The sequence below is a fragment of the Syngnathus typhle genome, linkage group LG18, assembly GCF_033458585.1.
Source record: "Syngnathus typhle isolate RoL2023-S1 ecotype Sweden linkage group LG18, RoL_Styp_1.0, whole genome shotgun sequence".
Lineage (NCBI taxonomy): Eukaryota > Metazoa > Chordata > Actinopteri > Syngnathiformes > Syngnathidae > Syngnathus > Syngnathus typhle.
In genome coordinates, this window is record NC_083755.1 from 6,191,041 (window position 1) to 6,204,518 (window position 13,478).

Consider the following 13,478-nt stretch of genomic DNA (forward strand, 5'->3'; position numbering starts at 1 on the left):
GTGACTCACGACACACGCCCCGCCTACGTCATCACGTCGCGCTACGTAAGGCATGCGCTCCGGTTCGCTCGCGGAGAAGATGGCGGCTCCTGGACCGGGGGAGTATTTCAGCGTCGGGAGCCATGTCTCTTGCCTCACCTGCCTGGGCCAGCGGCTGCAAGGGGAGGTGGTCGCCTTTGACTACCAGTCCAAGATGTTGACTCTGAGTATCCTTTTGGTTTGAGAGCCAGGCGGCGTTTGGCCGGTTGGCCGGGCCCCGCTACGAGGGCCCGTCGGCTCGCCGAAATATGTCAAATAGTGCTCCGCGCTGGCGTAATTGGCGCTAGCTGGCTTCAACAACGCCTATGTGCGTTTTAAAGGCACGACTCCGGACGCTGTTGCACGCGTGTGCGTTCGTGGGAATCGGGACGCGTCGCCGGACGCGTCGTCGTGCCCGCTGCGGCCAGTAGAAGTGTTTTGAATCTGCTCATTGTGTTGCCCGTGCTCGACATGGATCACTATCTGGCATGGCAACGTCAGGCATCATGGCTGTGTGCGCAAACTGGGGCTAGCTAAGAAGCTAACGCAACCGGCTAGCTGTATGTTACAATTTGACCGCGGTCGCGCATGTTTACGTGGAGGCTACGTGCAAATATGAGGCGTGTTTGGGGTCGCGGGCTCCCCGTGTGCCCCCCCCCCCCCATATTCCCCTCCTCGCCACAATGAGGGGCTGTGCCGCACGGCTAACATGCTAGCTAAGGCTCGGTCAAGCTCTCACTTGCGTTGGGTTGTACGAGGTTGGTTAAAGTTACCCACGTGTCGGGTTGCGCCTCTTTAAGTCAAGTCGTCTTTCCAACGAAAATGCTGACAATTTTAGCAGTTGAGAGACACGTTGTTTAATGGTAGGCCTTCTATTAGCCGCTAGCTCCATGTTGAGCCATTCTGCAGCGCCTTGTGGGTGGGTGATTCTACAAGTGGCGTGCGTCCACTGCACCCTCATCCTCGATACAGTCGTTTTAGTCTTCTAAAAATGAGTATCATTGTCACTTTTCATTGGCATTTGTGCATCCCTGCGATAAAGTATCCGGTTTACGTTGTGTCATTGAAAGCATCAGGTGTGTATGCAAAGTCAAACTAACCCAAGTCACTTGTGTGTATTTGAATCACCATGCCACAGACTGGTCATTCAAGGTCACAGTTGTTACACACCAACAAACACAGGCCATTTGATACTGGGTTGCACAGAAAAGACCGATCCAAAAATGTTTATCATTGGAGCCTGGAAAAAGTGTTACTTTGTCAATCGGGTGCAACGCCTGGCGCCAGTGGTACGGAAAGTATGCCCTCAAACTAGCAAAAAAAACCCTAATTTGCAGCACTTCTTCAGGAAAAGGAGCCGGACAAATATTGTCGGATTAATACAACCCTTTTCGAGCTTTGGGGTAAACAAGCCCAGACATCCACTTTGATGCTTGTGTATAAATAACTGAAACAGAACAATTGGACATGTTCAAAATTTTAGAGAAGCTCAAATGAAGTTTGCCTCCTTTTGTTGCCATGCTCCTTGACCTCCCGCCTCCAGAATGTGCTTCCTCCAGCGGCAAGCCCAACCTCAGCGACGTCGTCCTGATCAACTTAGCCTACGTTTCCGAAGTGGACATCATCACTGACCGCACTGAGACTCCGCCCCCTCTAGCATCGCTGAATGTCAGCAAGGTCGGTGTGGCGGCGACCAGTCATCTTACACATGACCTAATGGGGAAACAGCGGCGTGGAAAATGGATAGATGAACATTTTAGGCCTTGCATGGAAGCACTCAACATGGTTTTTAAAAGCTAACATGGTAACAACTAAAATGAAGCTATTATAGTAGACGTCAATTAAAGTAGATTCCAAATGTGTTTTTTTTCGTGTATTTTTTTTTACAGGGGTGTTGTAGCTAACTATGTTAATACATCCCAGTTCTTGTTTTTTTTAAATATTTTTTTCTCCTTCTCTGCAGCTTGCCAACCGAGCAAAGACAGAAAAAGAGGACAAGCTGTCCCAAGCCTATGCAATCAGCGCTGGGGTGTCTGTCGAGGGCCAGCAGCTATTCCAGACTATTCACAAAACGTAAGCGCGGCTATTTCGCCTCCGTTGTTGTCCTCCATTTTGTCGGCTCAACGCTGTCATCTTTGTGTGCGCAGCATCAAAGAGTGTAAATGGCAGGAGAAGAACATAATCGTGATGGACGACGTCGTCATCTCGCCGCCTTACCAGGTGGACAACTGCAAAGGCAAAGAGGGAAGCGCTTTAAGTCATGTACGCAAAATAGTGAGTACATTTCTATCTTGAAGAAGAGTTCTGCTTGTATTGTTTACATTTGAACAGTCACAGTCTGATTGGCTCCTTGAATGTTGTGTGGGTGACTTTGAAAACCAGTCCACTCTACTTTGGAATAAGATTTTTTTGGAATGGTCCAACTATTAGCAGCCTCGCCTGAATAAAGTTGTAATAGAGTTGTTCTTCCTCTTCGGAGAATGTCTGTATGATATAACTTGTACTATCTTAAATCAGGGTTGGGCAAATGTTTGTGTTGAACAGACTACAAGCGCTTGATCTTTTTTTTTTTTTAAATATGAATGCACAAAAGTCAATTTGACCAATTTTTATGAAGTGTCAAAAAAAAAAGTAATTGTAACCGGATTTTGCTGTTTGAAATTGCCTCCTAAATTGTTGAATGGAATAAATGACAATACTACACTACTGTGAATAATCAAATATGATTATACCAACCCCTGCTCTAAATACAACATAAGCATAAGTCAGACCCAGCCGGCTACCAATGCGGCGTTTATTCTGTTTCATAATAATACTCCGTATTATTTATAATTGTATTTGTACCTGCAGCTTGAAAGCAAAGCAGGAAGTACGGCTGCATTCAGTAAACAGGGCGGTGGGTCATTCCTGGCAGCTTCTCAAAATTTCCCCACGCTTTTTTTTTTTTTTTTTTTATGCTCACTTGTGACAATCCACTTCTTCCTTGGCAATTGCACCATGCTTGCGCTTCCGTAAAAAAAAGAAAATCATAGTATACTGCATGTGAAGCCTCAAAAGTCAATACAGTGGACATCTGCTTATTGCAGGGGATAGGGGCCATTCTGCAAATCATGTCATTCATACCCACGCCTCCCCCCTCCCCTCGTGTGCTCCTGCGCAGGTGGAGAAACATTTTAGAGATGTGGAAAGTCAGAAGTCCGTGCAGCGTTCACAAGCACAGCAAACACAGAAGGACTCAACTTTATCTTCTTGAGGCGCCGCCGCGGGGAAGCCGGGCGGCGGGGGGGAGGGGGCTGGAGTCCCGGGGAGGGCGCCGCCGCCGTTCCCGTTGCCGCCGCCAAACCGAGTCGGCATTCCTTGTCCTGAACGCGGGCGTCCGCTACGAGGCGGTACGCTGAGGTTCCTTCCTGGATCATGAAGACGATAAAAAGAAAAAAACTTAATGGAAAAAAAAAAAAAGAAAAAAGAGAGAAGATGAAATCTTAAATTAGACTTTATAAAAGAATAATTTAATCCTGAACCATAAAGCCACCATAGTTTCCTTGACTAACTTGAACCCTGCCTCCTGCTCCTCCCTCACTCGCCTCCCGTTCTTTCTTCCTTCCTTCCTTTATTCCTTCCTTCCCTGTCTTCGCCTTCAGTTCCATTTCAGAAAAGACAAAACCTAGCGCAGTCAGAAAGGCTTGTTAGCTTTATTTTCTGTCATCTTTTTTTTTTTTTTGTTTTGTTTCTTTTGCCCGTCTCCCATGTTCTACTGTCTGTATTTTCTGTATTTTAAAACAAAATGTGACTTGAAACGCCACACTTTAAAGGACATTTTCTAAAATAAACGTAACAAAAATTCTGACTGTATATTTCAGCCACTTTTTGAAAAGCAGAGCGTTTTTTTTGTGTCTATTTCACTCTTTACAAGACATACTTAAATCTAAACACGATGAGAATCAGCCCACAATGGAATCGCTCAGTCTTCTAAAAATGTTTTCCGTAGGTTTTCAATATTTATTTTTCAATTTGGAGTAGCCTAAATGTATTAATCTTTGTTAGTGTGACACCCTACATTTAAAGGGATCTAACCTATGTGTAAATAGTGACACAAAAAAGACTTAATTTTTAAAATTAACCAAAAAATGTAATTTGTTTTCTAAATGTTAGTGCCTGGGCACACATTTTAGTGTACATACACAACATCCAAATATTTTATTTTACAAAATGAAGAGAAATCTAGTTTTAGTTGATTAATGCCTACTGAGATTTGTTAGCTTCAAATGTCACGAGTCCACACAGTGAGTTTACATGATCAGGTCACTTTAATGACGTAAAAATAACAATACAATTTGTAGAAAAGGACATATTTACATCCAAAGCTTGCAAAGAAAAAAAACCTGTTAAATAATAAAAAGAGCGCTGTTTTCTGGCATCTTTCAGCATGGAGTTTCCCTTTCAGACTAATTGAAGCCTGAAGACGTAAGCAGACCAAGACTTGGGGAGCAGCGTGTTGACACTTTTAAAGTCCCACAGGCGATCTCTTAAGCGTCCGTCGCCAGGATGAGCGTAGCGCCGAAGATTCCCACGTTGTGCCCGATGAGCTTCATCTGGTTCCAGAATTCAACTTTACGCGTGCGATGCCAGTAGCCCAGGTTGCCGTCGATGAGCAGCACGATGAGCGGGAGGGCCGTGGCGAGGACCTGCGCCGCCGTGCGCACGTAGCGACCCGACAGGAAGGCCAGAGCTAGCACGCCCAATGCTGCCGCCAGCAGCGCCAGTGCCACTTCGCCGCCTGGCAGATGGTTCAAGTAGGCCAGCCGGTCCTCCTTGCTGTGCTGCAGCGAGTACACCTTCAAGCACACAATTTGTTTCTTTTAACAGCTGCCCACTCCCGAGGAAACAACTCAAAGAAATGTCTATTTTTTCTTTTTATCTATTGTAGGAGTCCCAAGATGAGCGTTACGAGAAACGTCTTACCATGCAGATGAGGTAGACACCCAGAAAGATCTGTCCAGTGGACTGCAGGGACCTGCTGCGCGCTTTCTGCCGGTACACCTCGCCCGCCCCGCTGGCCAGAACCAGGAAGCTCCCGATGATGGCAAGCGCGCGGGAATACATGCGTACCTGTGAAGGGACTGGTTATTTGTCCGCTTCATTTGATGCCGTTTGACTGACAGCCATGAAGACGCTCACCTTGAGCCAGTCGCCATAGTGAACCTGCTCGCCGATGTACGACACATAGTTGCTGACTGCCAGCTGGACGGCGGCGGCCATGGCGAACCAACGCCTCTTCACTCCGAACGACATGAAGCTGGCGCACAGCACCGCCGCCCCCATGTCCACATACAGGTACGGCACTTGGATGTCTGGCTTCCTGTGGGCCACAGTTAACTTTCTTTTTTTTTTACATGCCATTTATGCGTTTTATTGTAATACAGAAATGATCATATCTTGCAATTTTTGGGGGAAGCCAAATACACTAAAGGTTGGCGTTTGATTTATTTTCCTAAAATAATCTAAATCGTGTTTAAATTTGGGTTTTTTTTTGTTATAAATTTAAATGCGTCTAATAAAGAAAAGTTTGGGGGTTTTCTGCATTAATGCACAGAAGCTGGCTGAGAATGAGGCTCTGCCGTAAAGACGCACGTAATTACAGGACGCACATTCAAACGACACACCCAAAACCACTAGTGGACCACCCTAACAAGAGATCCCGGAATCTATTTTATGCATTCCACCAGGAAATATACGTAAATCGTGTTTAACTCAAACTCAACTATTTTGACATTGCATCATAACGAATGCTAAGAGTTTAATTTTCGGCTAACCTAACCAAACACGGCGACTTTTAATAACCTCCTGTTTGTCACAATTACAATATTTTTTCTTACCTTTTGGAATCAGCTCGTTCGGCAAACAGCATCAGCATACAGAAGCAGTTCCAGAATCCAAATCGGGTCAAAATAAAGGCGCCCAACCTGCTGAGAAACCTCAACAGCTGCTTCCTACTCGGCGCCGCCATGTTGGCTGTTGACGACGATCGCGTCACATCGGACTACATCTTTTCAAAATAAAAAACGATTTCGAGTTTGACAACAGGAACCTGTTGAAATAGAGTTGCCCTGGCGTCTTACTTTGAAAGTGCGAGAAAGGCGTCTTGCTATTGGCTTAAACATTTGCGGAAGATCCTTGACGCTGCGTCACTGCCACTTAGTGGAGAATTACAGCCAAGCATTGGTGTTTTGGCATCTGTTGTACTTACCCACTTTAGTTAGTTAGTTAGTTCGTTCGTTAGTTAGTTAGTTAGTTAGTTAGTTAGTTAGTTAGTTAGTTAGTTAGCTCATGCAAGCTGATTTGAACAATAAGAGTTGTGAGATTTTTATAGGTATAGATAAAACATGATTCCTCATGATCTAGGATTGCTTTGCTACCTCAGGGCTTGGACTGAAGAAGAATCTAAGGTCATCTGGCTGGCCAATGAAGCCCAATTGAAAGCACAGAAGTAAATCAACAACGGAATGGCTTCAACAAAAGAAAATGATCCATTTGAAGGGGAAGTCAGTCCTGTCATCACCCTGATTGAGATGCTGCAGCCTTACGATTCCTGATTATTTAATCCAATCACGGCGGATTGGTGACGTCGGGTGATCAGATGAGCCGGGATGAAGAGCCTCAGGACAGGACGAGTCAGTCAGTTGGTGTGAAGACCGTTCATGAGCTCTTACTAGGATACTTTTCTCTTTGCTTGTTGGGGATCCCCGTCATTCCACAGGTACATTTTTCTTAATTTTCTTGTTGTAGTAGGAATGTTTGGATTGAGGATGGTTGGTTTCTCTCTTCAGCCAGGATGGCTCGGGATATGTCCGATAAGGAGATCCTGAAAATGGAATTGGAGCAGCTGAAGAAAGAAGTGAACACACCGAGGACACCAGTATGTTTTTTATTTTTTTATTTTGTTGGTTCCATTACACCCCTTACACTGCACCCCAAATACTCCCGATCCAATATTTGACTTCTTTTCCAGGTGGGTGCAAACTGCACAGAGACAATCACCTTTGTGGAGGCACTGCTTCCCAACGACCCCCTCATCAAGGGCGTCCCAGACGACAAAAATCCTTACAAGGGAGACAAGGGTGGCTGTATAATCACATAGCATGCATCCGGAATTTTCTACCCATATCTGACAGAATTCCCGCAGACGCAATGTACAGCACGGTAGCAAGACAAAATATGTCAATTGTGGCCATTTGTAATTAAACGCAACTAGCTTAAAGAAAAATGAGTTGTGGCTGGGATTTTTTTAAATCTCTTGTATTACATGATGTGTTTTTTCCTGCTCATAACACCCAAAGACGTCTTTAGTCAAACTCTTAATAGGATTTACTTGCCTGTGGCAGTGTCACAGCATCACTTCCTGCTTCTCTCTGAAGCTTCTCTTCATCCAATTAGCATTTATCCAGCTCAGGAACCAGCTTGTGACTGGGTCAAATATTAAAAGCAGGCAATACATCGATTTATTCAATATTTGACAGTTGTTCTTCTCAGCGCTCATGCTGCAGGGCAAAAATACTCAGCGAACCATGTGAATTGATGGTGGGCGGATGTTTTGAATAGCTTTGTCGCCCTCTCGTGGTGAATGTGAGAAGCATATGATTAAACCAATATAAATATAAACAATGATGATGGCGACATTGTGGGGCCTGAAGATAATGCGATGTTCTCTTTCAAACCATTCTGATTTATGTGGCGTGAAATTGACGCAAACATTTTGATAACTCACTCTAATTTATGTGGCGTGAAATTGACGCAACCAAAGCAGTCATCATGAGAAGCCGCTGGATGGCGCTAGTGTGCAAAGTGCGGTTCACCCAGCAGGTGCAGGAAGTTATCTTCGATTGGGAAAGTGACGTCAGGCATTCAGGTGAATTGAAGACCGGTGTGCACGAGAGGAGTTATCTAATAGAGGTGAAGCAAGATGGCGGGCGACCGCGCGGCATTCTCTCAGGTAAGCGGGCACATGAGCAAATGTTTGTCGTCCGTTGTCGTTTTTCACGACGTCTTTTTGCTTGTTACAGGATTTTCGCCCAAGGAGGACGCAGTCGCGTTTGAGGTTTGAGCACAGCACGTCACAATTTCCTTTCTTTTGCTTCATTCAGCACGGTGCTTGGGTTCTTTGGCCGCTAGTATTTCCTATATTTTTTTCATGCTAGCCAGCTCGTTGCATTCTTGCATTCTAAGTAAAATGAAAGACACACGTGGTGGCTTTGTATTAGTGGATTGAGCTATAAAAGTGGCGTTTTGTTTGAACGTTTGATTAATTATCTGCTCTTACTGTGCATGCAAAATGTTTTTTCACTCCCTTATATGAAAAAGGCCTATTGCATTTCAGTGTTTCATTTTGGCAATTCATGATTGTCAAATCCTTGACGCTTCAAAGCCCTTCCGCTCCAAATAAAACCAGATTAAATGAATGGATAAATAAATGCATAGATTAATACATAAACCATTAAATGAATACATAAATGAATAAATGCATAGATAAATACATAGAAACACCAATAAATAAAAATCCCCATAATAGATTCCTCCATGCTGGTTGATACATGACCAACACAAACTTGCGAAGCTTTTGCGAGCACCCTGGTGTCCGGTCGAAAGGGACGCATCATTTTCGGACCCCGAAACGCTGCATGTGTGTTTTGCAGGCTGGAAGCCAAAGGGGATGTGGAAAAGGACCAGTTTTGAAGGCTGGATGGAAGAGGAGCCAAAGGGGATGTGGAAATTGAACACTTTTGCAGACTGGCATAGGAGCCAAAGGGGATCTGGAAAGGGAACAGCAAGAATCAAGCATCAGGCAAAAGTCGACGTGTAGGGATGGTGTGACCAGGAGGGGACAGTGTTGCGCTCTGGTTGCCTTTGGTTATGGGTGCACGTCGGAAAGGTTGCCTTGAAATCAGGGCAAAGAGTTTTTGGGGGTCTGATGGTTGGACTTGGTTGTTCTTGCTTAAGGAGTGCGCTGTGGTTGAGGTTGTGGCTTGTCTGGATCCAGAGCAGCTTTGTCTTGCGCAAGGATTGCCATTGAAAGCCGGACGGGGCATTGTAACTTTTGGGGGGGAGACAGTCACGCCGATGGACACAAACAAAACCTTGACGTGGAGCCGAATGTCCAATGTTGTGATATGACTTGTTGACTATTGTAACATTTTGTCTTTTTCTAACCTACCACTGTCGTACTTGCGTTTTTTGCTCTCCCCTCGGTCAGGGCGATGTTGGAGCGAGCGGGTGGGTCCACAAGGTGCCGGAAACACAAACAAAACTTTGACGTGGAGCTGAATGTCCAATTTTATGATCCGACTTGTTGACTGTAACATTTTGTCTTTTTCTAACCTACCACTGTCGTACATGCGTTTTTTTGTTCTCCCCTCGGTGCAGGGCAGCGTTGGAGCGAGCCGGTTCATGAGGTGCCGGAAATAATAACCAAAGTTTGACGTGAAGAAGGATGTCTAATTCTGCAATCTGACTTGTAACATTTTGTCTTTTTCTAACTTACCACTGTCGTACTTGTGTTCTTTGTTCTCCCCTTGGTGTAGGGCGACATTGGAGCGAGCCGGTTCCGAATGTCCAATATTGCAATATAACTTGTAAGCTTTTGTATCATTTTCTAACCTACCACTGCCATACTTGCGTTTGTTCTCCCCTCGGTCTAGGGTGGCGTTGGAGCAAGCTGGTCCCAAATGTCCAATTTTGCAATTTAACTTGTAACATTTTGTCTTTTTCTAACCTACCACTGTTGTACATGTGTTCTTTGTTTTCCCCTCGGTGTAGGGCGACATTAGAGCAAGGCGGTCCCGAATGTCCTATTTTGCAATGTAACTTGTAACATTAGGTCTTTTTCTAACCTACCACTGTCGTATTTGCGTCCTTTGTTCTCCCCTCGGTGTAAGGCAGCGTTGGAGTGAGCCGGTCCACGAGGAACCATCGGTTGAGGGTGTTCAAGACCGAACGACGCGAGCAGCGCGCAACTCATTGCATGTTCTGCTTTTTGCAGGTTGGACGCAAAACGGAGACGCACGGCCCGACCCGCCGACGGTAACAAAGAGTAGCTAGCTGCTGTGATCGAGTAAGCAAGTGTGACCTCCAACTTGGGGTGCTCTGAGTTTCTGACATTGTTTCCGTGTCTACAGATGGCGACCGGGACACGACTCAATCTGATCCGAGGTGGACCGGGTGGCATCACTCTGCAGCCAGGTTCTGAGGGAGACCTGCTTCCCTGGAGACGTCGACCTGCGCAGCGGCAATGCGTGAAATGGATTTTTTTTTTTTTTTTTTAAATTCACAACAGTGGTGTCCGAACGTCTGTTTGAGGGCCTCGTACTGGAACAAATTAAGAATTCCTTGACAAAAATTAATTAAAGATTCTAATTCTAATCAATCACAACATTTTTCTATTAAGTGTTAATATCTTGTGCGTGTGCTACAAAACGGTGTTTATTTTGAATGTTATTCATGTGGTGTCTTGATAAATCAGACCGCAAAAATTGATCAGTTGTATTTTGGCGCTCAGAGTGGCCCGTGTCCAATGGCCTTTTGTGACAAAGAGCCCCCATGCCGCAGTTTGGACACCAATGGTGACGTGTGTGTGTGTAGGGCTGAACGTGTATTGGAAAACTGCCACTCGGTGGTATACTTTATCGGCATGCACTTTAAGAAACAAAAGATTTATTGATCCAAGTTAATGTTAACATCTGATCTCATACAGTTGACATAGTTAAGTTCCATCCCAAGTTGTTGCATGACTTTGCTCAGTGCAATGGTCTGGCCCAGTACTGCCATATCACTGGTTTTCCAATATGTTGTACAGCCTTGATTGAGTGCAAGCGCGCAGCGACGGCAAGCGACCGCGCAAGCGAGACTTTTGTGCTTGTCTTGAAAGGTGAACGAGAAGCTGCACAAAACGCAGAGCCGGCGGATGGGGGTCACGAGAGATTGGCGAGCAAAGGAAGAAATCACCCCAAGAAAAGCAGTCTCCATGTGAAGAAGAGGAAGTAGCCCGATGCATGGCTGGCCAGAGGTGACATGACAATCAAATGTACAAGGAGAGCATACACTTTTTTTAATTTAGTTTCCTTATTTATCCCGCAGGGCTCGCTCACGTGGCGTCGGAGGGACCGGAGCAGTTCCTCAAATGAAGATGAGTACCATCTGCCGGTCACTGAGTACGTTGACAGAAGTGAACCGCATGCAACGGAGTGCCGTCTTTCTTTTTGCAGTTGCGCGAGGCAGAGGAAGGGTGCAAACGTCGAAAACCGGCCCGGAGCGGACCCGAACCTTCTGCAGACCTTAGCCCGTGACGAGCGGCCCACATGAGGCGGGTGCAGATGCGGCGAGGCCGGGTGGGCAAAGCAGCTAACATTTAGGGAGAGTATGACTTACTTTTTTTTTTCCTTTTGCACTTTCTTGCCCTCCCTCCACTTTCTCACTGGGTGTGCACACTGTCTGTCTGCATGATGCTTCTCTTTCTTCCAAGTGCTGTTGTTGTGCAATATTGTTAAAGTGTTTTTTTTAATACATAGAGTGAACTGTAAAGTTTGTACTGTAATTATGTGCCTCTGTACCTGAATTAAATTGTTAACTGAAATCAAGTGGTCCATTTTCAACATTGGCCTGTGTAGTCTCGCTGTGCGTAATGAGGTGAATGTCAAGTAGACTGACACACATAGATGCAAATGACAAGCGTGTCAAAGCGTAAAAAGTCGGCGTTGCAACCCATGAAGTATGTCTTTGGCAAACCTTTTTGCAACCCTGCTGTAAAATGGCCACTGAATTCAGAATCTGGCTCTGTTTTGGTGCACACTTTTTGTACGAGTAAAAGCCTTTATTTTATTGAAGTCCAAGCCTGTTTTTCTTTTTGCGGTTAGATTGTCATGCTGGGTGTTTCTGTGAATAAAGTTGACTTTGGTGTGTTTTGTTTCTGTGGGTGTTCTTTGTAAATAAACTTTGGTGTGTCAGTTGTCATGCCCAATGTGCCTCAGTTGATGCTGCATCTCGAATCTGAAACTAATTACAAGTTTTGTTACAGGTCATGAAGTCTTCATTTGCAGTCTGAGTATGAGGAACGCCTGTCCACTATACAGTGGAGAGGGCTGCCAAAGTGAATTTATAAGCATTACATGCAACTTCCAGAATCTGGGCCTTCAATTCAAAGCACTTAGTCTCATGTTGCTTAACAACACGGCCAACCTTGTTACCAGTACTGTGATAACATCCAGTTCAGAGTTAAGTCTGCAAAAACACGTGAGTAAAGGCCACACCGTAACCTGTTTAGATGGTGTTCAAGTGAGCCAGAAAGAGGTGATCTCATTACCGGCGTCTTTATTAAATTGGCTTTTGTAGACAGCTTAGTTGGATTCCGAGGGCTGCCATCTAATGGTGGCAAACTTGCCCTAACCTGTCCGACGCACCATTTACTTATATGCGAAAATACTTCATTTTTAACTTTAAACTACACTATTAAAAATGCTACCTGTCTCTCCAATGCGCATGTGTAAAAAATACAAAGCAATGACATTAATTTGCATTACTTCTACTAAACACCTGCTGCAAATATGTGATATTGCTGCAGTAAAAAATACAAAGCAATGACATTAATTTGCATTACTTCTACTAAACACCTGCTACAAATACGTGATATTGCTGCAGATATCTTGTTTCTTTAGCTTGAGAAAGTTTTTCTAGCACTCGCTGTACTCGAACCCGTATCTGCGGGTTGTACTGTCGCGCGTCGAACCGCTCGGCCATCAGTGCTGCGAAACCACACCTTTGGCCGAGATGTCCTCAACAATGCAGCCTTTTGCGCTGGAGTAAATGACGGGATTTTTTTTACCTCGTTTAATATGCATCAAGCATACGAGCTGGTGTTTTAGAGCAGTGTAGGTTTATGTAGTTCACAAAAAAGAGATTTTTTTAAAAAATGGTTAAAATTCATAAGAGAATTGGTATGTCTTTCATTACTGTTGAGAGAAGCGCGCAATGAAGAGTTGCTAGTGCTGCTGGGAGGCAGGCCTGGTTAGCGTTACCACATGCATGGTTAGTACAGCGTTAGGTTAGTGCAGTGCATGGGTTAGTACATTCATGGTTAGCACATTCATGGTTAGCACATTCATGGTTAGCACATAGTATTGCATTTCGCAGTGGTGGAGAATCGAACCCTGGGTCTCAGGTGTTCTAGCGCAGCGACGGAGCCACTCGCCCATCGTGGCGAGCTCGGCGGTCACCCCGCTTTCACTTCGAGTCATACTTAACCGTTCAATATTACGTTCCGCGCGCGCTGGGTAAGTACAAAAGAGTGCAGACGGCCGCCAGCTGCCAGGTCGAAATGCTCGACCGGTTAGTGACACGGGCTCTTACCCCGACAGTACCTGGTTCGATCCCAGGGCTGAGCATGGACCTGCCGGTGCTTTTGCAATTGGAATCTG

At 45.2% G+C, this 13,478-nt stretch overlaps 3 protein-coding genes and 1 long non-coding RNA gene across 5 annotated transcripts; 3 read left to right on the top strand and 1 right to left on the bottom strand.

Annotated features, from left to right (window-relative positions):
- Positions 1-41: 41 nt before the first annotated feature.
- lsm12b (LSM12 homolog b) lies at positions 42-3,870 on the top strand. Its single transcript, XM_061264808.1, has 5 exons — positions 42-206; positions 1,562-1,695; positions 1,982-2,091; positions 2,166-2,292; positions 3,179-3,870. The coding sequence occupies exons 1-5, from the start codon at positions 53-55 to the stop codon at positions 3,269-3,271; spliced, it is 618 nt and encodes a 205-aa protein (XP_061120792.1). The 5' UTR covers positions 42-52; the 3' UTR covers positions 3,272-3,870.
- A 436-nt stretch (positions 3,871-4,306) lies between these two features.
- Positions 4,307-6,059, bottom strand: tmem101 (transmembrane protein 101). Its single transcript, XM_061264806.1, has 4 exons — positions 5,895-6,059; positions 5,197-5,377; positions 4,981-5,127; positions 4,307-4,853 (listed from the first exon to the last, which is right to left on the bottom strand). Exons 1-4 carry the CDS (start codon positions 6,023-6,025, stop codon positions 4,545-4,547), a joined length of 768 nt encoding a protein of 255 aa, XP_061120790.1. The 5' UTR covers positions 6,026-6,059; the 3' UTR covers positions 4,307-4,544.
- Positions 6,060-6,176: 117 nt separating this feature from the next.
- On the top strand, positions 6,177-7,276 carry gngt2b (guanine nucleotide binding protein (G protein), gamma transducing activity polypeptide 2b). 2 transcript variants are annotated; one of them, XM_061264812.1, is made up of 3 exons: positions 6,177-6,775; positions 6,850-6,934; positions 7,028-7,276. In XM_061264812.1, exons 2-3 carry the CDS (start codon positions 6,851-6,853, stop codon positions 7,154-7,156), a joined length of 213 nt encoding a protein of 70 aa, XP_061120796.1. In that variant the 5' UTR covers positions 6,177-6,775; position 6,850; the 3' UTR covers positions 7,157-7,276. The 2 variants fall into 2 exon arrangements, with proteins under 2 accessions (XP_061120796.1, XP_061120795.1); XM_061264811.1 differs by having other exon boundaries at positions 6,180-6,775; positions 6,846-6,934.
- Positions 7,277-7,906: 630 nt separating this feature from the next.
- On the top strand, positions 7,907-11,995 carry LOC133143250 (uncharacterized). The gene is made up of 4 exons (XR_009710389.1): positions 7,907-8,008; positions 8,079-10,123; positions 10,188-11,074; positions 11,146-11,995. It is a non-coding gene; the product is annotated as an uncharacterized LOC133143250 (long non-coding RNA).
- The last annotated feature ends 1,483 nt before the right edge of the window (positions 11,996-13,478 follow it).

Bases quoted from the DNA above. Each gene is read 5' to 3' on its own strand.
- tmem101 (XM_061264806.1), bottom strand. From the start codon at position 6,025: ATGGCGGCGCCGAGTAGGAAGCAGCTGTTGAGGTTTCTCAGCAGGTTG. The intron at 5,128-5,196 runs GTGAGCGTCTTC...GTCCCTTCACAG, and splicing joins ACTATGGCGACTGGCTCAAG to GTACGCATGTATTCCCGCGC. The intron at 4,854-4,980 runs GTAAGACGTTTC...GTGTGCTTGAAG, and splicing joins GTGTCTACCTCATCTGCATG to GTGTACTCGCTGCAGCACAG.
- gngt2b (XM_061264812.1), top strand. From the start codon at position 6,851: ATGGCTCGGGATATGTCCGATAAGGAGATCCTGAAAATGGAATTGGAG. The intron at 6,935-7,027 runs GTATGTTTTTTA...CTTCTTTTCCAG, and splicing joins TGAACACACCGAGGACACCA to GTGGGTGCAAACTGCACAGA.
- lsm12b (XM_061264808.1), top strand. From the start codon at position 53: ATGCGCTCCGGTTCGCTCGCGGAGAAGATGGCGGCTCCTGGACCGGGG. The intron at 2,092-2,165 runs GTAAGCGCGGCT...TTGTGTGCGCAG, and splicing joins TTCCAGACTATTCACAAAAC to CATCAAAGAGTGTAAATGGC. The intron at 2,293-3,178 runs GTGAGTACATTT...GCTCCTGCGCAG, and splicing joins TAAGTCATGTACGCAAAATA to GTGGAGAAACATTTTAGAGA.